General features: G+C 39.5%; 1 protein-coding gene across 4 annotated transcripts in view; it reads right to left on the reverse strand.

The window, feature by feature from the left end:
- Positions 1 to 23,032, reverse strand: part of CDKAL1 (CDK5 regulatory subunit associated protein 1 like 1) — a 432,929-nt gene that overhangs the window by 283,146 nt on the left and 126,751 nt on the right. For all 4 annotated transcript variants that reach the window (XM_042806719.1, XM_042806718.1, XM_042806720.1 and 1 more), the window contains one exon: positions 9,440 to 9,536. In XM_042806719.1, coding sequence (XP_042662653.1) covers positions 9,440 to 9,536 — 97 coding nt within the window. The remainder of the gene's footprint in view (positions 1 to 9,439; positions 9,537 to 23,032) is intronic.

Here is a 23,032-nt window from a genome sequence, read left to right on the forward strand (position 1 = left end):
TAGACAAATCTCTGCTACTTCACATTTCTGAATACAGTATATTAGTTATGAATTCTAGAAATTAATCACTAATATTGGCATTTTAATAATCTTATTAAAAGGTGTATCTTTCAATCCCTTTCTGGATTACAAACATTCATATTACAAACTTATGTCAATATTTAGCAATCTACTTGTAAAGAAAGCACCCCATAGCAGTTGTGTGGAACACATGAATTTACATTCTTGTATACATATCCCTTTTAGATATAAATTAAAAAATTATGACCTAAGACATATAGACCTTCTACTTAATTTTTAAAAAATTAAAAATGCAACTTGAAAACAGATGTGTATACATTTACAATTATAATTACAGACAGAGAACAGTCTGTGCCAAATACATTGCCTAAAATATTATTGCTACGTATCTCAATACTAATCTGTTTAAGTTCATAATCATTTTAAAACAAGAGAAACCTGGTTGGTTCGTAACCTGAACCACCTACAATTACTTTATAGTACATATGGGGAATTTTTGCGTAGCTCCAAACCCCCCTGTTAGATCAAGACACTGGAAAAAAAGAAAAACAATCAGTATGTTCTATTTTAATTTTATTGGATAAATGAAATTATTCTGAATATGTCTGTCAAGAAGATGGTTCATGTAAGTAATTAAAATTATAGGTCTGAGAGATAATGAGATCTGCGACTAGAAACAGATGTTTATTCTGCCTTATGTGTTATTTCCCACATTACGTATTTTTCATTTGAAATTATTGGAAATTGTTTGGCTAAAGCCTCAAGTGCTCAAGAAAAAAATATGGAACGCTTCCAATCTGCATTTATGAAGATAAAAGTATTTCAGTAAAACTGAGGTGAATCTGGATGGAGAAGAGGGAAAGGTTTTGTCTGAATCATGTTTGAAAAGGAAGTGGGAGTAGGGAAGGAAAAAGGATAAAAATCACAAAGTCATGATAATGAAATTTTCTTGGGTATACAAAGGCCTGCAGGATTCCTCTCCCCACATCTCATTAGACTTACAGATAATTTTGTTCTGGAGTGGTATCAAAGGCATCTTCTTGATGCTTCCTGAGCAAAGACCAAATAATGACTCCAACAGGCATCAGGAAGCCCATAAATCACAGAGACTTAGAAGTTCTTAGTGGTGTATGAAGGGAAAAGACACCATTCCTCAACATTTCTTTGCAACGAGTCTCAATAAACCAAACCTTCAGGACTGACAGCAGGTACATCACTGCTGGATGTAGTTAGTGCACCATACCTGGCTCCACAGACCCTCTGAGATCTTGGTTCTAGTGTAAGCATACACATGGTGGGCTTTTTGTCCATTACAAATGGTTCTCCATTAGGACTCGGATAGAACAAAAGCTAATGGCAGACTGGAGCAGGCAGCTGAGCAGGACTACACAAAAAAAATAAATCCAACCACCATGAATGAGGGCTGATGAAGAAATCTGGGCTGGGGTGGATATAGGACAAGAGCATAGGCAATCCCCATGGTATGAAGGAGTAGCCAAAGCAGGAAACCAGCTGGTCAAAAAGCAAGGAAAAAAAGAAGAGAGTTGCATCAAAGCATGAAGCCTGAGTTGAAACAAAGACCAAGAAAAATCTATGAGCCTTCCTGGTGGAATCAGAGCCAGGCATAAGTCCCGCTCAGCAATCATATGTATCCAGCCCTCATACATGCGAGGAAGCCACGAGGCGATCCATGCTGGGGCTGAAGCTGCCGGTCACTCCTGAGCACGCAATTGCGAACCAGTCACATTTCAAACCATGAGCCTCCCAGGACACCCCAGCGCTCCACTGGGACAGAAGCCCTGAGCTCTCCAACTAAGCACCAGCAATTAGGGAAAGGAGTATAGAAACACACACACACGGTCTGTTTGTCACCAGAGAAAGTCCCCCCGTTCCCCTCACACCGTCACAGCCACATTCAGCAGAGCACTGGTAGGTGGAAGCAGCCCAGAGACATGCTTGCAATGGGCTATCCAAGTTGTCTCGGAACCAGTATTAACATCCTGAAACTGTTTTGCAGGAGGTGGATTCTGGATAACCTCTAAGAGAGCTCCCGTAGGCTCTGAATACTCTTAACAGGCTGTTAAGTGAAAGGCTGCACATTTACCCTGAGATTTTATACTCTGCACAAGTCGGTGAGCCTCAAACCAAAAAAAGCTATCTAGAAAAGTGCATCCATTAAACCTATCATGACAGTAAGAGAAATTTTCTGACATTCTCTTCAAGGAAGCACCAAGACTTCTGCAAAGACCCTGCACTGTCATCTGGGAAGACAAAACCTCATACAAGATTTACAGTGAAATAAATACACTTTCAGTTTAATGTGTCCACTGAAATACAGACAAAAGTATTTTTGGGGTGAAGATATTTGGACCAATCTCCACCTGAAGCAATAGGACCAACAGAAAACAGGAGAGATTCTCTTCAGATGTCTCTCACAACCAAAGCCAGGTAAAAAGTGTTAAGCTTCATAAAAGCAAACAGTTAGCACTTTTTAGTGAAGATATCCAAGATATCTTAATGATCTTTTCTGAGCTTCTCTCTGTGCCTGTGGCCATGATAACAAAATAGAGGGTGGTTGTGAAAAGCAGTTCATGAACATCCAACATGTTCTGGAGGACACAGACTGCCTTTTAATGGAGTCCACTACATGGGCATCTATGGCATCACAGAAAAACCGTTTGGTTCAAGCTGCACCACTGAAGAAGCTGAGAAATGATCTGGCCCAACTATGTATTGCAACAAAACCAGGAATGAGTAAGGCTTCCTGGCAGTCTATATGATAAAAGAAAAAGTATTCATTTTCTCTCCTCCTAATATAGCCCAGAGATAATTTCAGATGGAGACAGCAGCAGAAAGCATATTTACACCAGAGGCACACTGCCCTTTGCCAGCTGTCACAGTGCTCATGCTTTCTGGAGTTATGCCACTGCCTGATAGATAATGGCTATCCTGGTCCCATCTGAAGAGAATTAAATCCTACAAAGCAAGTATTTGAAATCCTTCAGAAAATATCTCCTTATACTGTGACTTGAACTTTCTCTGTCACAGAAGAGAGTGCTTACCAGGTGATGAAAAATCACAGTAGGATTTGGGAAATATCTTGACATTCTAATCAGCAGTTTCCCTCAAATTATCTTTTGATTCTTAGTGCAGTGATACCTCAACATGTGTGAGTGTAGAATACATCATACTCTTTGTTGTCTCCAAATTGTAAGATCACAGAATAATTCCTGTGTCTGACATGCCACTTCTTGGAAGTGGTCATAAGTGATCCACATCACCTGGCTGACGAATGCTGTTTATGCTGTTTCTGCTGGGGGACTGGGATTTAACTCGGTAGAATCATCAGCAAATAAAAATGAACCAGGGAAAGCATGAAATCTCTGACACTTGCCATCAGTGACTGTCTTTTAGCCAAGAAATTTGTGGTTTCACCCTCTGATGAATCTCATCACAATCAGCCTTCTCGGGGACTCCCCCAGAGTGAATGCAGTTGATTTCCACCACCTGCTTCCTTTCAGCATGGAAGGAAATGTCTTTCTATTGCAGAAGGTCTGAAAGTTAAAGCTTCTCTGATGTTGACAGGACAGTGGCAACTCTCAAGAAATTACTCCCAGAGCCTCTCCTGACTGCCCTTCCCTTGGTGCAGTGATAGAGTTTCCCGGTGAGAGAAATTTCTCGGAGGTAACACAAGCAATGTGTAAACACATCAAATTATCAGAAAGTGACTATCTTGAAGTCAGTGAAGGAGGGACAAAGACCAGAAATACTGAAGACTCAAAATGTTTATTCAAAAAAAAAAAAAAAAAAAGTTCCAAAACAAACAAAAAAACCACCTTAGCCAATGGTTGAAAGAAACTGAGGACAGGGTACCCACAAGACAGGAAAGGGCAGCAGCCTCCTTGCACAGCATGAGGCTACTTCTGAAGCAAACACCATCATCACCCCGCTGCTCATCAACACCCTGGGAGTGAGCACACACACACATACACACATATATATAAAAACTTACTTGAAGGAAAACAATCTCTTTTTCTCATCTAGGAAAACCCCTATATATCTTTGATTTTCATTCACATAGATAAGAAACAAACTGGTTACTACATAGATAAAATAATCTTAGGTAATTACAACCCACTATTTGTAATCCTAAAGATTTTAATTCCAGTTCACCAGCTTTCAGATTCAGCTCATCTTGTTAGGCAGCTCTGTCAGATGTTGGATGTTAAAAGCCTACTCAACCTATCCCCTCTCCAAAGTCAGTAAAAGGGAAATACATGGCTTTAAATGTCACCTCAGATCTTCTAAAAATCTAACTTATCTGAGAGATAATTATCTTCATTGACCATAAAGGGAGCCGAGCAAAACAGACTCTCAAATTACTGCACTTAAGCAGCATAAATCCAAGCCTTAATACATAACTTCAAAAGGCATGTGAGTGGCCGCTTTGGTTTCAGAGGGATAACATCTGTACTTAAAACCTTTGCTGACAACACTGACAATGGGAATGGGCAATATTCTAGCTTAGGAAGGTATTCTAAGAGCTGGCTCTACACAAACTTTAAAGGGAAGGAGACTACGTCAGAAAAGCACATAAACAACTGATTTATGTTGCTAAACACTGACACAGCTGAAGTGCAATTCTTAACTAAATTAATTTCTAAACCTTTTGATTCACAGGACAGTACGTAAATCCTGTGGAAATGAAGAGTTCTGAGTTGCACATCCAATTTTCAGTTTAAAAGCAGGTGATTAAATGCAATTCTTTCCTGACTTTCCAGGTTCTCACATTATACCTGAATATCAGCATGGCAATTCAAACGCCAAAGCCGATCAGCTAAGAGGTACTGAGTTTGAATTTTGCATGAAATCATTCTTGGCTGTAAATTACAGAAAAACAGTGTGCACCTGTTCCTAGGCTTTCAGCACGCTTCGCAAGAAGTTCTGTTAATTCAAATAATTCAAAATAAAATTCCATCAAATTTGTCTTTCATGAAGTACACATTGGATATTTGCATTTATGCGGGGCTCCAGTTTAAGGGTGGCATAGAGGCTTGCAATCTTGAATGCAGTCTGACCTTACAAACACTGCAAGATAGGGGAAGTATCATTATCTCTGTTTTGCAAACATCATTGAACCTTGTATGAACTGAACATCAGAAATATCATAGAACATATCATCCTCATTTAGGACACCAAAGCAGTAGGGACGTACAGGCATTTGGCATCTTGGTAAGGTTACACTGATTTTCTTTCACAATAGCACTGTTAAAGCTCTGCTCACAAAAAGGTTTTATAAATGGAGAACTAAGGCACAGTAAATTTAAAAGTGTATACCTATTATAGATGTACAGCTTGAGAAGTCAAGTGCCTATTTTTTGTAACGTACTTAGCATTTTTTTTATACTGAACCATCTATTTTATAGCAGTGCTCCTAGTGTTAGGTGCTGCTACTGGGAGTGTTCAGCACTTCCACTAACCACACTCCCCAGTTTCAAACCAGATATTTAAAAAAAAAAATACCTAAAGCTTGCTTTATAGAGTAGAACAGCCACAGAAAGGGCTTATTTGGATGTCAGGGGAATGCAGGGAGCCCTTACAGAGATGTTGCCATGGCTGTATGTTTCTCCTGAAAGCAGCAGCTTTAGGGTCAACTTGGCCAAAGAGCCTGCTGTAACTCTACATGCACAGGACCTGCACCTTCTGACGTGGAGCACAGCAGCAGAGGGGGGAGTAGAGCCTTGGCAACACTGGATATATTCTGTGCAGATGAAAGAATGGGCTGAAATTCTTCCCTTGAGAAATGGGTGTATGGCAGAAGACAACAGGTCTTTGATGTTAGATGTTACCCTGGGAAAGATGGGGAAGGAAGGAGAACTGGGGTTGATGTTCTTATTCAGGTAGAGAAGAGATTCACTCATCTGCAGAGCTATTGTATGCCTTTAACAGGACACATATGTGCATTAGGCCCCATGCTTTCAGTACATCCAGTAAGACTGAATATTTCAGAAGCCCCGTGTATCCGTATTTTGAGGCATTTTAAGACCTATGAACCCTCAAACAAACTCATTAGGGGTTCCAACACGTAGCATCATTTGGACACTACATGCCTTAAAATGCCAGATGAGTGTCAAAGAAACAAAACAGCTCATCCCACTCCAATGGTTCAACTGAATCACTGGAAACAAGGGTGTTTTGCACGCCCTTGTATGCGACTCGGGAAGTAAGGAAACCCTACAAAACTACCTAGCTCCATTCATGAGTCCCAGAACATTAACCTGCCTGCTAAATCTCTCCTTCCCCTTTGTCCCTCCCTTCCCTCCCCCTCCCATCCCCTCAAAACAACCAGCATATACAAAGTCACACATCTTTCCTTTTAGCAACTTACAATGAAAAGTGAGAGACAGCTCTGTGAGAGTTGACTGCTCTTTGCAATACCATATGTGCACTTCAGTTTGAAGTGGATACACTACTCCAAAGGAGTAAGCTTTACAAACCATCTGAGTGTAAAGGGCTGTGAATCTATGCAATGTATCATTATGTGTTTCATTTATTTTTCACACTTGGCAGGTTTATTACTACCTGGTGCTTCTCCCTTCCAGAAAACAGCTTTTACCTTGCCATCTTATGTTATGGTTTGTCTTACATACAGCCTATGGCAACGCCCCAACACAGTTTATTTTGAAAAAGTGGCAGTGACTTTAAAGAAACACAAAAGCACAGTAACATCACAAATGATAACACGGATATGAAGTTGCCCTTCCTTCCCTTCTACACAAATCAAGTAATAAACAACCAACAGTGGAAGTTCAATCCTGTATTTCTCAAGTGCAGATCAAAACAAGCCACAGTTACAAAGATTTCTCTGGTAGTTGCATCACAACTTCCTCCTCCGTCATAACAAGATGGGCAGAAGAGCCCTCTGACACACTCTGCCTTCAGAAAGCCACCCCAAGGGAGTTATAATTGCTGGTAAATAACCATATTCTGAGACAACACTGTTCTTAACAAAAAAAAAAAAAAAAAAAAAAAAAGAAAGAAAATAGCAGAGCTTACATAAGCAACAATAAATCAGCTCTATCTCTCAGCCAAGTTGAAGATGAGACCAGCCTGGTGGTAAAGCAAGACTTCCAAAAGTGTACTCTTAATGCTTACAATTTTAAAGCAGAATCAATATCCTACTGCCAACAGAACATTTTCGATTTCTCAATTCTGTCAAAACTGCCTTTCAAAAATATTTTGCAATAGTAAGATAACAACTCTCATCCTTTAAATACAGTCACCCCCTGACACACACTCTTTGTAAAATGAGAAGAAAATCTTAAATATACAAACTGAAAACACAGTCAGTATCTCCTCTTTGCTTTGCTTCTGTTATTAATTATCTCTAAAGTTTAAAACATTTCTGAGCTGATGCATCTATTATTTAAAGCACTGTAAGTTCTACCACAGCAGTGACAGAAGAAGATAGTGTCCTTATTGTGAAGATTATATTTCAGTATTTTCAGGCCCAATTGGAAATTACTTGGGAATGCTGCATTAACAGCCTAATTCAACTCCTAACAGAAATCTTTCTGTAATTAATACAAAACTACAAATATCCTTCATAACTACTGGTTCAAGGTACCAAAATGAAGAGGAAGAAAAGAGGCTAATTTTCAGGAATTACATATTACCTAAAAAGGAAAGCAATGGTTTGTTGATATTTTTTTTTTGGTGTTTTTTTGGTTTGGTTTGGTTTGGTTTTTTTTTAATTAAAAAAACAAAAAAAAAAAAAAAAGGAAAAAATATATTAAAAAAAAAAAAAAGTCAAACTTCAGGTCCCAGGTTTCCTAAGTTTAATTCATCAAAACTGTAACATCAAAGTACAGTCTTGGTCAAAGGATAGCGACTCACTCATTTTTTTTCCCTTGTCTTCATATGTATTCACTGTAACAAGCAATCACAGATGTCATAACTATGTTCCCTCTGAGCCAACAGGAAATACATTCACCATTTATTTTTTGTTTTCCCTATCCTGCAGCACAGAGTAAGTTGCACTTAATTAGTCAGTTTTAGAGATGACAAAGCACCACAGTTCTCTTGCATATATTTGTGCAAAGTAAGCCTGCAGAACAGAATGGAAAGTTTGCTTCTTCCTTTAAACTGGAACTATCAATTCAGTATCATCTATACAGAATAGTGTGGCATTTTACAGCCCCTGAATATAATTTCTGGGTGCTGAGTTAATTTATAGGTATTAATGAAGCTGAGAATGGCAGCTAGGAAAAATATTGGAAGAGAAAACATTTTGAGTGACAGCAGTAATTAATTAAAAATTCAAATAGCACAAAATCCATCTTTATAAAGAGTTTCAATAAATCAGTTAATGAAGCCATCTTCTTCCTTATTCCAAAGGAACTATTATTTTACTTCTAAATTACTTTGAATAACTGCATCTTGTATTATCTTCTATGGAAAGTAAAAGCTTGTCAACATTTTTGTCGTTGTTCCTATAAAATCATTAGTTTCAACCTGAATTCATGACACTGAAGTAGAAACCTGGTGACCTCTTTATATTTTTAACACACAAATGATGCTGCACAGTTACCTGCTCTGACTTAACAATTCATGACAGCTTCAGTGTCATTCTCACACACTGCACCCAATGACTGCTTCAACTCAAACATGCCTTTTACAAATTCATCCAGTTTTAATCTAAAGGTTTGAACAATGAAGAATTCCTTGTTAGCTTGTGCTTTGACTCCTAGATTTTCATGACTGTTTTACAAAAGTGATTCAATTATACGGTAGGACTTCATGCCAAAGGATACTGAAGGCACTCTACTAACTGAATGAAGTCAAAAGCTCTCTGCTTACTTTTTCAAGGTAAAGCTTGGTAACTGTTTAAAAACTCGGTCACTGGTGATTTAACTTATCAGACTGCCTCAAATTTAAATAAAATAATCATCTCTGCCATTTTGCTTCATAGTATGAAGTAAAAAAAAGCAACCACCAAACTCTCAGCTGTGTTCATGTAATTTATACACTCTAAGTCTTTTACACTTCTTCCACTGATTTTAAGAAAGGGTGTATTTCTTTGTCTTAAAGCAAATAAACTGTGATATTTTTAAAGACTATGGCAATGGATATCTTCATCATCCTGGATGAGGCTTAGATATTTTCAGGCTAAAAAGGGCACTGGAACTCAGTTCCACCAACAGTATCCCTTTCCTCCTCCCCTCATGCCACAATCAAACCAAACAACCCTGGAGGAAAGAAGGCTTAAGTGCTGTATAATGCAAGACGACTAATGGGAGCAGGTACCCAGCTTCTCTGATGCTTTTTCCTAGAGAAAGACAACAAAATCTACATACTCAATTGACCTATTGAAAACATTTATGAAAACCTTTGGTATCTAACTGAAAAAGATACATACCCCTATAATACTCAAGCCTTTCAGGTAGTCCTGACGAGGTTGGGCTTGTGGCACACAGCCTGCTAGAACCACTTTCTTCTTCCCTTCTTGGGCTTTCCTAAAGCAGGATAGACAAACAGTGTGTTAATAATTTCAAAATTGATCATTTTCAATTTCAAAGTAGTCATATTGGGCATGGGGCACAGAAAAGCAACCACAATAAGCAACTTGTACACGTTTGAACCTCAGAAACCAATCAAGCCAACACACCAAAAGAACCCCGTGTAAAGTTATCAGGCTACGGAACACATGGCTGAGGTTGGGAAGTATCTATCTAGAGACCATTATCATCGTGTACCTTGGACAAAAGTACAACCTTGAAAGCCCTATTCAAGTCCATTTAACCTTTATTTGCCACAATGAGCAGAGAAACTGGTCAAGAAAGATGCAACAGAGATATTAAGCACAATTCAAATAAAGTTACACAGAATGCAAGGGTGAGCCTGTCCAGACAGGAACCACAACCTCAGAGCATAAGCATTTCTGTGGTACCAGTCAGAAATTACCAGTTACTTCAGTCTTCTGATGTTTACTTAAAAATGTTTATTTACTTCTAAATGTGCATTTGCTTAAAAATGGTTAAGTAAATGTTTACTTAAAATCATACAGAGCATTTTCAAACTCTAACTACTTGCCTTTGGCAGAGAAACATTTGTCTGGGTATTAACTTATATAATTTCTTATCTTTGATGCTACCTTAGCACCAAGTAGGAAACCAAAACACTAAGATTAAATGGTTAACACTGTTCATTTTGTTAGCAATATTTTGACTTACTTGGAATTCAGCACTGAATATCAAGCCATCACTGAATCTTGAAACTACAAGAAGCCCTGAACAAAACTACTGGCTGCATACAAAACAGTGAGATGTAAAACTTGCTTGCGTTCATTAAACTCTGAAGATCATCCATTAACACATTAACCCAACACGACTACTGCACCACAACGTGCAAAACAGCAGCGAAGCACTGAGTAATTTTAGCAGATTTGCTAGGCCTGACATATTATGCGTTGCTCTAAGAACTATCTATCACAGTTGCATGCTGTATCACAACCTCCTGGCAGACTTCCAGCAAACTGGAACCTTGTAAATCCACATTTTCTGCAGCAATATAAGGATTCATGAAGTGTTTACTGCTATGCTGGAATAGGCTAGGACATGTCATAACAATTTTTAGAAAAATTATCCCAAACCCTCAAGTGCTTAGACAATTTTATGAGCTGTCTCCAAGCTGAATGCACTAGAGAAAGTGATGTTCAACAAGCACAAGGATGCTACACTGAGTATCTGGAGATCTCCAGCAAATGCAAATTTAACAAAGAAAAAGAAACCCAGACTGGTACCACACACAGTTCACTCTACTTGAAATTTTCACTTCATGTTCCTAATACGGACAAATTTATTTATAACTTATAGCTTAAATAAAATCTCACAAGAACCTGCAAATTGTAATATTAAAGGAGATCACAGGCCATCTTGCCAAATACCTGGTGCTGCACTAAAATGAGGTGTTTTGAAGGAAAAAAAAAATTAAATATCCTATACACAGACAAGTGTGAAATAACAGAAAAATGTATTACGTCTATTACTTCTTATCTAATATAAATTCAGCAAGTCTCTATGAAATATTGCATTTTGGTTTAGTAAGACTTTCAGGAAATCTTCAGACATTCATCATACAGACACTCATTGGTCGTCTACTCGCATGCTAAGGTGTATAATATAAATGCAAATACTTTCATCTTTCTTGATAAAATATTTCTGTGGATAAATAACTATGATGAAATGCTAGTTCAGTATATTTCTTAGGCAGTGAACCTAGCAACATGTCTCTGAAATCTGCAATCCTTTTCTTTCCACGGTAAATATTTAAGTGTTTTGAAAAACTTCAGCAGAGGTCACCTACTTGTACATATCCAAATTAAAAAAAATAAACAACAACAACAAAAAAATCTTGCTGCATGCATTACTTAAAAATGTCACATAGCACCATGTGACACTGCACTAACTCAACGGATAACAAGAATCACTACTTATATAGTCTAACAGACTCAACCTAACGCCTCGAGGCAAGACAGTAAGACCTGTCTCCAGCAACCAAAGCAGACATCCCTAGGCAACTCAGCATCTGGTATAATGTGGTGGTAGCAACAGCTCTCTCAATCTACTTGAAAACCCGTGAGCACTACAGAAGAAAAAGCTTTTATACAAGTCTTTTTATGTGATGAAAAAATAAACAAAGTTTCCCTTGACACATTAAATGGCATTTTAATATTATTTCACAGCTTTAACATTTTGCCCTATCTTCTGGGACTATAACTTGGGTTAGGGAGAAAAAAGTTAAACTGAATATTCTTCATAATAAGCATTGGCTTCATTTAACTGTTCTGAAGTTGTACAGGTCTCTATAGAATAAAAGATTTTGTACACTGAGATTTTTGGGGTTTTTTTGCTTTAAAATGCAATTAAGTGTAAATGTCAGAACTAAATTTTCAATCATAGTCAATTTTCATTACATCCATAATGCACTGTACAGGCCATGAAACCCACCATAAAGGAAAAACGATTGTAAGAAAATTATGAAAATTTTTGCCTCATTTTCAATAAACCACTTCTCCAAATATGCATTCCAGTACTATATTGTCACCTCCTTTTAATACTGTTTAATGAGCCCTCTTCGTATTAACAAAAGCATACAAAAATTATTCTTCAGAAATCTAGTTAGCAAGGCAACTATATTCGAAAAGCCTTTATCCTTCAAAAACATGAATAGTAATGAGAATAATACCTCACGGAATCTAGTAGGTGGCATGAATAAATATATCTTCCCTTTTAGACACCCTTTATGTTTTTCAATTATATGAACCTTACCTTGAACTTTTCATTTAATTGACTCAGGAAACATTTTCTAGAAATACACTCTTTTCTAAACACTACTTGCAAGACACACACCTGAACAGAAATTTAATTAGAGCAACTCTTTTTTAAAGAAAGGAATTGTTCAAGCTACTTCCTAAGTAATGGGGGTGGGGGAAACAAAAAAAAAACAAGAAAGAAACAACAGGGGCATGAAAAAAGTACTGCATACAGTAGAGGACACATACAAGATCCATAGCGAGATCACAGATTATACTCCATTGTAACTCCACTGCATAGATATAGACATTGCAACTATACTTGTACTATCAGACTTCATGAAATATGTTCAATGTGTCCTGCTTTTTACAAAGCACATTTGAGAATGTGACTAGGATGGGAAGAAAGTTCTGCCTTGTTTATGTGCACTTCTATTTAGGTTGTTAGGAACCTGCCCAAACTGAGATATTCTGCTCACAACTTTTTGTAACATGCAGTTGCATGTTGCTTCTATTTTTTAGATTTTGATCTCCAAGAAAATTTAGTTAGTAACATGACAATGATTTGTAAAAAGCCCCCTGTAATCATTTGCTACATCAGCACTATGTGTATATCAACACTGCTGGATACCATGGCAGCCAGTACATGAAGCTGTACCACGTTTTCATGACTCACACAGCTACTTGGGTGGATTCGCCACAGGAAAATATTAGGGACCTTTCCCTGAGGTTCAAAACTAAGAAAAACAAATTAAAAAAGAAAAAGTGAACACAGAAAAGGTGGGCTAAATTCAGTGGAAGATAATCTGTGCCATCAAAAGCAATTGCTAATTTGCTCTTTGCTAGAGAGGGGAGAGAAGCCAGATCACTGCTCCTCTGCTCTCCTCCCTTGCCATAACCAGAGCTGCCCACTGGACTTCTATCAGCTGTGAACTCTTAAGTGAATAACTCTTCACTTTCAGAGAGCCACCATGACTACTCATCAAGGTATCCCAGCTGCACAGGAAGGCAAGGCAGGCATCAGAAATCAAAAGCAGTCTGGTTCTGCAGGGAGCAAAACTGGCAAACTACAGACTAGTCAGCACAAAACATGCAATGTCTAAAGTGTTGCTCTAGTACCAGATATGTGAAACCAAGTATTACATCTACAAACCCCAATTTTTTTGCTCCAAAACCCATTTTTCGTGGAATTTAATGATCAAGTGATTAAACCATGAGCAGGAGAGTGACCACGTCAGAAGGACTAAGTAACCCATAGCAGTTAGGAAATGTTCATAAAATAGTAAGAGGAACTACTTCTAATGCTAAAGTACAACAGGATGTACTTTTGTTATCTGAAATGAAAACTGAAGTATTTCAACCTGAATCCCACTAGGCAGATGAGAACTGACCATACTCCCAAGTAAGTTTTTACATCAATGAGCTATTGCTACCAAACGCATTACTCCCCTCCCCAGTGTTGTACCAGCACAAGCCTGGCAACTTTCGCATTAAGATGTGTATAGTTAAACCGAATTGTGCAATGCAGTAGTGTAGGCTACTCATGCCATTTTCATGGCCTTCTAATACATAAAATCCACAACACCCTTATCAAGTATTTAAGAAAGGTGTGAAGCCATAAATTAATGGGAGATTTGTGTCTAGAAATGCCCAAAGAAATGTTAGTACACGTGAAAAAGTTCTGCTAAGGCAACTCTAGCTGAATACAGCATGAGCTGTGTATATGATGAGATCAGGCTGCCAAAGGTTATAAAATTGGGGGGGATACTACTTCCCAGGCTGTAGAACTGATGTTGTGATGTCTCTGGGGAAAAAGAAATGCCATTTGGCTAAAGATTCAAATGTGTAAAAGATCTTCCAACTGTCTCATCTGCTGAATTAATCAGTAGAAAGTCACAAGTTTTAAAGAGGGCGCAACATCCCTGGAATGAAAAGATGGTGCCTGTATAGCATCTGGAATACATTCCTGAAAATCCATAAAAACACACAGCTATTTTCTGTATGAAAAATTACAAATGGTAACTTAAACCGTGGCCGTACAGGCTTTGAGCCAATCTAATACCTCATTACTACCCAAGACTTGCTTCCCATCCTCCCCGTCAGCTATGGCTGCTCCTACCTTTCTTCAAGTCCAACCCCTCCTCGTTTTCATTTCTGGGTATCTGGTATCTCTCCTTCTCTGCTCCAAGTTCTGGAGCTCAGTGGACCCTTCCAGGGCCCCATTTAACTCACTGATACAGGAGAAACCTATTGAGCCAAGTTTGGGAGTTTTTCACCATTTTATTCTGTTAAGTTAGCTCATGGGAGAAGGGCTGTAGTAGAGCCAAAACAGAGGTCAAGGGAAAGCTGTTGGTAAGGAAACAGAAAATGAGAAGGCCACGGGAATTCCTTTTTTCATCTATGGTGAGCTTGACAAGTCTTGTGAAACCTTTGAGGTTGCAATATGCTGAGCAGCATGGCTGAATAAAAAGCAAAAAGGATGTAGGAAACTCATGCATGTTGCACTTTCTGGGTTAGGGACAGCCCCATAGTCTAAAGGGATGTGGAAAGCTTGAGGAAAGTTTGTCAACATTATTAATTGGAGCAGAACCACTTGAGTCTACTTAGGCCTGTCAGCTTCCCTGTACACTTCTACAGCCTCCAAAGAACTACAATATTTTCCTTGTGAGGCATGTAAAGTTCATTTGAGAATGCTTATGCCAATTACTGGAGTTCAATGAATTGCTCTTTGAGGACCAATCTCCGGCAAAGCAGCACTCTAGTTACCATGTTCCATCCTCTGAACTTGTCTCCTTTGGCAAAAACTAGCAGGTAACATGTGAGTACTCCAGAGGAAAAATAATTTGCACGTTCTCCTCCTGACAAAAAGCAAGCATGTCTTTTCTGAAAATACTGCAGAAAGACAAACGCTTGCTCCATCAGTCTCCAAACTGAGGTTGTAAAGTTGTGTGCCCCAATTAAAAATAAATAAAGGCATAAAAATATCCTCCTGAGAGTGCTTCATAGAAATTGAAATGTCAGCTCTGAAATAACCCCAAGACTCACATGCTACAAATCAAATTATTCCCTAAGTTTCTGAGAGAACATATCTGAGGAAGAAAAAGTGTATTTTATCTACATTTGGATATTCACAGTATGAGCATTAACGGGCATTAACTTCTCACATCTTTACGGCTCTCAGAAAAAAATGCACTACTCAAACTTCTGCTTTTCACAAGTACAACAGATCCATCCAGGCTTTTATGGCAGACACTTGTGTCCATCATACTCCAAAACAAGGGGTTAGCAGCTGCTTCCAAACTACAGGGAATTTTCCCAACACAGCTTATTGCATTAGCTCTAATATCCTGATTTGAATGGAAACTTGTTTTCATCCAGCTACTTGGCATGCAAGTGAAGTGACTGCAGGTTTGCCTGCAAAAGGCAATCTCATTTTAAACTCTAGGCCCAGTCAGATCTGTGCCCAAGTTTTACTCGAATTTTCTGTAAATGTAACTTTACAGGCAGCAATTAAAGATGCAACAGTTATTCTTGGACAGTTATTACTCAAACAAATACAGTACTTTAGTGGCGGTGGTCTTTTCTTCCTGCAAAGGCTTTCAAAGTAACAGTACAAAGATTTTATCCAATTGAAGAATCAGACCAGGATGTATTTGGGAAAAGGGTGGGATGAAGGAATAAATCCAAAATCTCACCTTGGTCTTGGCTGGTAGTTTCTGTAGCCCCAAGCAAGGCTGAATTGGCCACCATCAGAGGGGAAGTTCCTTCCTCAAGAACAGAGATCTACCAGGATGGCCTTTTGGCAGGCTAGACAAGAATGGTTACAGGCTAGCTGTCACCCCTCCAGGTGATAAAGAAAATCAATATACCATAACTTTATAGCAAATCTGTAAACCTGTAACTGAAAGTTATCAGCCTCACAACAACAAAGTGTTTTAAAAAGGAAAATGTAATTAATAATAATCTGCTCCTCAAAAAAATTAATCTTTTTCGGTGGTGAACAGATTTTTATTGTTTGCTAAAAAGCATACATATTTATATATTTTTTGGTTTTTTGTTGTTATTGCCAAGAAGTTTGGTGGTTTGTTTTTTTTTTTTCCTGTTAATTTAAAAGATTGAGAGGCCTTGCCACCCAACAGAAAATATTAGAAAATCAGAACAAAATTTGAAACCAGGAGGAGTCTGCCCTGCTCTTAACACAGTATTCTTAACCAGGACAAACTGCTAATCAGATGCCACAGCTTTTGGGCTACTGCTATTGAAATTAAAGCCCTTCCATTCAAACAATAGGCACTCTTCGGCAAGCTTTTCCCACAACTCAATTCTAGACCTGCTTGCTGATACGTGGAAGAATAGGTTTGAATTTTTTAGGCAGGAATGGGATAGAAGCTTTGGGGGTTGTATTTTTGGCCCTAATCTCACTTGAATCACATTTTCTTACTTGAAGTGCAAAGGCTGATGCCTTAAGAAGAAACAATATTTAAGAAATTTCGTCTAGAAAGCTCTGTGATTTATGTGCTAGCTCCAAGATTTGTTCTTACTCCTATCACCTTTTTTTTTTTAGTCTCCCTTCAGTGTACCAAAAAAACTAACAAGAGATTGTCCCTGACCAATGGGCTTCTGGGCTTCGTAGTGGAAAGAGTAGACTAACTACATGTGAAGTTATTTCTAGGAATGGCAGGTAAATTAAAAATGCAGAGAGAAAAAAGTAATTACCTCTGCAGTCAAGAGAAACATTCTTTCAAAGAGGGTTCCTAAGTGGAAGGAAAACTAAGGTGCTTCAGCTCACTGCAAAAGGGACCCTCCTTCTCTCTGTGTAGTAGGAAGGAGACCAAGGAAAGAGTTTCCCATGCATCAAGTCCAAAATTTGGGATGGTCCCCCACGGGCAGTATCAGTGATACAAACACACAGTAAGACATATAGATTTTGCTACATCCCTCTCTGCTCACAACAGCGTTTGTCCCCTTAAGACTGTTAAACAGCCTGGGACCTGGCAATCTGCAAAGGGGGTATTGGACCAGGCACCAACACACCCACTCACCGGTTCACACCTCCCTCCATCTCTAGTCAAGTGAACAGGACAGTCTGCCAGGACTCGTTAGACACCATCAAACCTTCACTAGATAACACAGGTGACATTTACAGTTTGTAGAAGGTATTTGCTAAAACGTTAAGAAATAAATTATTTCTGCAATATTTCACCACTGTTTAGGCTTCTACCATTTTTCTTCAGACAAAATGGTAATGTATTTGCCTTTGCTGCTCTACAAACTGGTTTTAAGCACATTATTGGTAGAGTGCACTGCTATGTTCCTGCTCTCCTCCACTGTTTTCTTACAGTCATAGAATGGTTGGCATTGAAAGGGATCTTTAAAGATCATCTAGGCCAACCCCCCTGCAATGAGCAGGGACATCTTCAACTAGATCAGGTCTGTCAGAGACCTGTCCAACCTGACTGAACGTTTCCAGGGATGGGGCATCTACTACCTTTCTGTGCAACCCGTGTCAGTGTTTCACCACCTTCAGTGTAAAAAACATCTTCCTTACATCTAGTTTAAAACCACCCTCTTTCAGTTTAAAACCGTTGCCACTTGTCCTGTCAAACAGGATCTACTAAAAACTCTGCCCCTATCTTTTTGGTTGCCCCAAGCCAGATGCAGGACCTTGCATTTGGCCCTTGTTGAACATAATAATGTTCACATGGGCCCACTTCTCAAGTCTGTCCAAGTCCCTCTGAAGAGCACCCCTTCCCTCCAGCATGTCAACCGCACCACTCAGCTTCGTGTCATCTGCAAACTTGCTGAGGGTGCGTTCAATCCCACTGTCTACATTATTGATGAATATATTAAACAGTACTGGACCTGATACAGACCCCTGAGGAACACCACTTGTCACCAACCTCCATCTGAACATTGAGCCACTGACCACCTCCCTCTGGATGCGACCACTGAACCAATTCCTTATTGACCAAGCAGTTCATCCATTAAATCCATCTCTCTCCAATTTAGAGAGAATGATGTGGGGGACCATGCCGAAGGTCTTATAGAAGTCCAGATAGACAGCATCCATAGCTCTTGTCTTGTCCACTGATGTAGTCACTTCATCATAGAAGGCTACTAGGTTGTCCAGGCAAGACTTGACCTTGGTGAAGCCATACTGGTTGTCTTAAATCACCTCCCTGTCCTCCATGTGCCTTAGCATAGCTTCTAGGAGGATCTGTTCCATCACCTTCCCAGGCACAGAGGTGAGGCTGTCAGGTTGGTAGTTCCCAGGGTTCTCCTTTCCACCCTTTTTAAAAATGGGTGCAATGTTTCCTCTTTCAGTCACCAGAGACCTCACCTGACTGCCATGATTTTTCAAATACCATGGGGAGTGTCTTGGCAACTACATCAGTCAATTCCCTCAGGACTCTGCGAGGCATCTTGTCAGGTCCCATAGACTTTTGTATGTTCAGGTTCCTCAGGTGGTCCCGAACCTGATCTTCTCTTACAGACGGAGGGGCTTTGCTCCCCCAGTCCCTGTCTTTCTGCCCACCCACTCAAGAAGTGTGAGAAGAGAGATTGCCAGTGAAGGCTGAGGCAAAAAAGTTGCTAAGTACCTCAGTCTTCTCCGTCCATTGTTTTTGTTTGCCAGTCACATTCATCAGGGGATCTACGCTTTCCTTGACCTTCCTTTTCTGGCTGACATACCTGTAGAAGTCCTCATTATTATTCGCTGTGTTCCTTGCCAAGTTCATCTCCAGCCGAGCCTTGGCCTTCCTGTCCCTGCGTCATGGTTTAAGTTCAGAGGGCAACTGAGCACCACACAGCCACTCACTTCCCCCTTCACTCTCAGAGCAGATAGGAGAAAATAAGACAGGGTGGAGTAAATCACCCATTACGGTCACAGGGAAAAGGCAGACTCGTTAGGGGAAAAAAAAAAAAGGAACATAAATTTATTACAGACGGTAACAACAACAACAATTAACAGACAGAGTAGGACAGTGAGAAGCATTATGATATTTTGAGAACACTTTCCCCCCACCCCTCCCTTCTCCCCGGTCCTGATATCTCTACCTCCTCCCCCAGTGGCGCAGGGGCAGGGAATGGGGGGTGCAGTCAGTGCTGCCGCTACTTCCATCTTCAGGGGAAATGGGGGGGAACTTCTGGAACTTGTTCCTCATGCTCCATCGTGGTCCCCCTCTCACAGGAGACAGTCCTCCACAAACTTTCTCCAACATGAGTCCCTCCCACGGGCCGCAGCGTTCCCCACACTGCTCCGCTGTGGGTCACCAACTTTCTCCGACTGGATTCCCTCCCACGGCTGCAGCCCTTCCCGAGCTGCTCCGGCGTGGGACACCCTCACATGCTGTATCCTCCCAGCGCTGAATTACAACTGTGGGAACTGCTTCTTCCCACAGGATCCCGGCCTTCTTCAGACACAGACATCTTAGTTGGCTGTGCGAGGCCCCTCACAGGACATGTATCAGTGTCTGCTCCACCGTAGATCTTCATGGGTGGCAGGGGGGGCCACCCTGCCGTCTCCCCACAGGATACAGGGGGGTCTCTGCTCCAGCACACCTCCCCCCTCCTTTCTTCCTCCGTTCCTCCACTGACCTTGGTGTTCACGCAGCTGCCCCAACTCCTCCTCACCAGCCCCACTGCTCGTCACCACGTCCCTTCTTAAATACGTTATCACAGAGGCGCAGCTGATGGGCTCAGTTTTGGTGCAGAGGTGGAGCTGACTTGGAGCTGGGGGAGCTTCCAGAAGCTTCTCACAGGGGCTGCCCGTATAGCCCCTGTCCATGCCACCAAAAAACCCCACCACTCACTCACACCCAGGACACCCTATCTGTACACAACCCAGCCACATCCCCACACTCTTCCCAGGAAACAGTGAAACAAAAAATACCACTGATGATCGAATTTTTTCTAGGCAATCTGGATCACTGCATGTAGACAAAAGCTACAAAAAGTAAACATACTTCATTCTTCAAATAAAATATTCACAACTCCTTAGATTCTTACCTACTAACTGAAGTGAAATTACTTAAGACCATAAATAGGAAAATGCCTAATTACTGTCTTAAATAAGGCTGTCTCCCTGTAGTAGGCCCTTTATTACTAAGTCTCAATTCAAAGCCGTTAACATACTATAGTAAAATCTGAAGAAAAAAACACCATCTCATGCCTTAAACTCCGCTCAAGGCAAATACTAAACACCAAACATCTATCAAAACAGTCCTAAACAGACATGCTAGACTAGATTATGTCACCATTTGTGACCAGTGCAGATTTACAATTGAGTTTAGCATGCTGATTGGTCTTCTGGTAATACCTGCAAGTTTAAGTGTATCACAAACATACCTAAGACAACGTTTTCCATAATTAATATTTCACTTGTTTTATCTATTAGTGGGATTGAAGAAAGGAGAAATTATTAATTTTTCTTCTATTACTAGAACTTTAAACTACATACATGAAGCTCAAAGTATATACCAGCAAACCTCACAAAATTTCAGCCATCTTCATCACTGCCTGCCTTTTCTCCCTCCATCCTTCCATTTCTGATCTTTAGTTCTCTGTTGATAGCACAAGTAACTAACTGAGCTTTTTCAAAGCACAGAGTACCAGATATACTAAAGTTTTGCCGACTCAGCCCTGAAAAAGCAGACTCTGCTAGTAGTCACACCACCAGGAAAGTGCTGCAGGTGGCAAAGGCTAGAATTACCTTTAAAAAAAAAAAAAAAATCCCTGTTTCTCCATATCCTTTAAGCTTTATGTCCTTTAGTATGTACATGACAGGTTACAGTAAAGTAAGGTTCTAAAAATATTTCTTTATCACTACCTACAGCTGCAATTTTGTCCTTTCTCTTTATGTTCCACTACTACTTTCCTCCTTCAAGTGCAAGCATTTTTGCATTCTTTCTACTACTTCAAAAAAGCAAGACTTCATTCTCCCTCTTCAAACTGCAAACATCAATCCTATATTCTGAATGTATTTTTGTGTATATAGATGGACCATTTAATCAATGTACTTGTCTCAAAACCAGTGAAAGGAAATCTCCTGTGAACTCACTTGTAAAAGGACATTAAAATTCTGACAGACGAAAGAAATGGAATTCAAAATCATTACAGTGAACTTGTATATAACCCACTTGACTCTTATTCGATTCCTCTGTTATTTCTACATATATTCCTGTAGAAACTATAATATTCTATTGTAATTTCTGTGACATATCTCCCCTTTATGTTTTGTTAACTGACCATTTACTCTACTTTACCTTCACAGTATTTCCACCCTTAGTTCTATTCATCTCTTTAAACACAAAAGAAGTGCAGTTTAGGGCATACTATTATTCTAATTAATTTGTGAAATACTACACTGTCCCTCAGGTTCAAAGGCCAGGCAGGCTTTAAGTTACACTCATACATGGCCAATAGTTGTAATATAAAACCTTGTTGATACAGTGGCTAAAAAATGAAATTAGTGTTGAATGAAAATGAAATAATCTGATTTTCCCCCCCCCCAGAGGTGTAGTATGCTTTTCAGTAACAGACTACCTAGAAAATTAAAAAAGTATCAAGAGAGATTGCTGTTCTAGAAGCTGAGTGCTTTTCCAATTTTTTTTTCTTCCTTTTTTGGGGGGTTGGGGGGGAGGGAAACTTTTTTGTTTGGTTGGTTGGTTGTTTTTTTTTTCCCTTTTCTTTGCTAAATAGAACACATCAGGAAATTTTTTCCATCAGGTAAGGAAGGTGAAGATCCAAAAACAGGGTGCAAAATTTCCACAGACTAAACACACAGACTAAACACACAGTACGTGTTACTAACAATACTGTTCTACTGAATCATCAGAATAAAACTCCTGATGGCTTCTGTGCTCTGCCTGACATGGTACATTCTGATAAAAAGTTGAGGCTACCAAAGGAGCTAAGAACCAACTGATTTTCTCTTGGATGCCATCAGGGCAGCTGAGGATGAAAACCTACAGACCTAAAAGGCAGACAGAATTCTGACCATTAAGGGGTTTTATTACACAAAATCAGGTAGCTATGACTAGTACATGGAAGAAAAAACCAAAAATCTTCGAGAGCCACTAAATATAGTTTTCATATGTGCACAGAAGACTGTCAGAAGCTTTCCAACAAAGGGAACAAAATTCAATTAAGTAACTTTTCAAAACAGTAAGCTGCATGTACTTTTTCCCTTATGGAAATGCTATGTGAGCCACCACACTGTGTCTAGTTTTTTGTCAGGAATTCTGCAATAGATAAGGACTATAGCATGTCATGATGAAACAGAAACAAGCAACAAAGAATAGAGCAGAAATAAAAAAGGAGGTTTAGCTCCTAAATACTGGAGCATTCAACCTGCCCAAATTGTAGTCTGTCACATTTTATGAACATTTTACTCTTTTTCGTTTGTTTTAATTTATTAAACTCTTCCAGTAGAGCCCAGTAAACTCCTCCTAATCTAAAGAGATGAGGACTGTTTTATTTCATTCCTATTCATGATCACAGTATCTGAATAACAAAAGAAGTAAACTATACAGTATACTGTTTCTTATTCTCTCTTTTCAGCCTTGTTTTTATAGAATCAGGGAAATGTAGGTTGTAAAGAACTTCTAGAGGTCATCTAGCCTAACCTCCTGCTCACAAGTGGACTACTGACATGGTTACCCAGCCAAAGACAGAAAACTTGCTGTCACTTGTTATCTC

This window comes from Tyto alba, unplaced genomic scaffold (genome assembly GCF_018691265.1).
Source record: "Tyto alba isolate M040663 unplaced genomic scaffold, T.alba_DEE_v4.0 Super-Scaffold_48, whole genome shotgun sequence".
Classification (NCBI taxonomy): domain Eukaryota; kingdom Metazoa; phylum Chordata; class Aves; order Strigiformes; family Tytonidae; genus Tyto; species Tyto alba.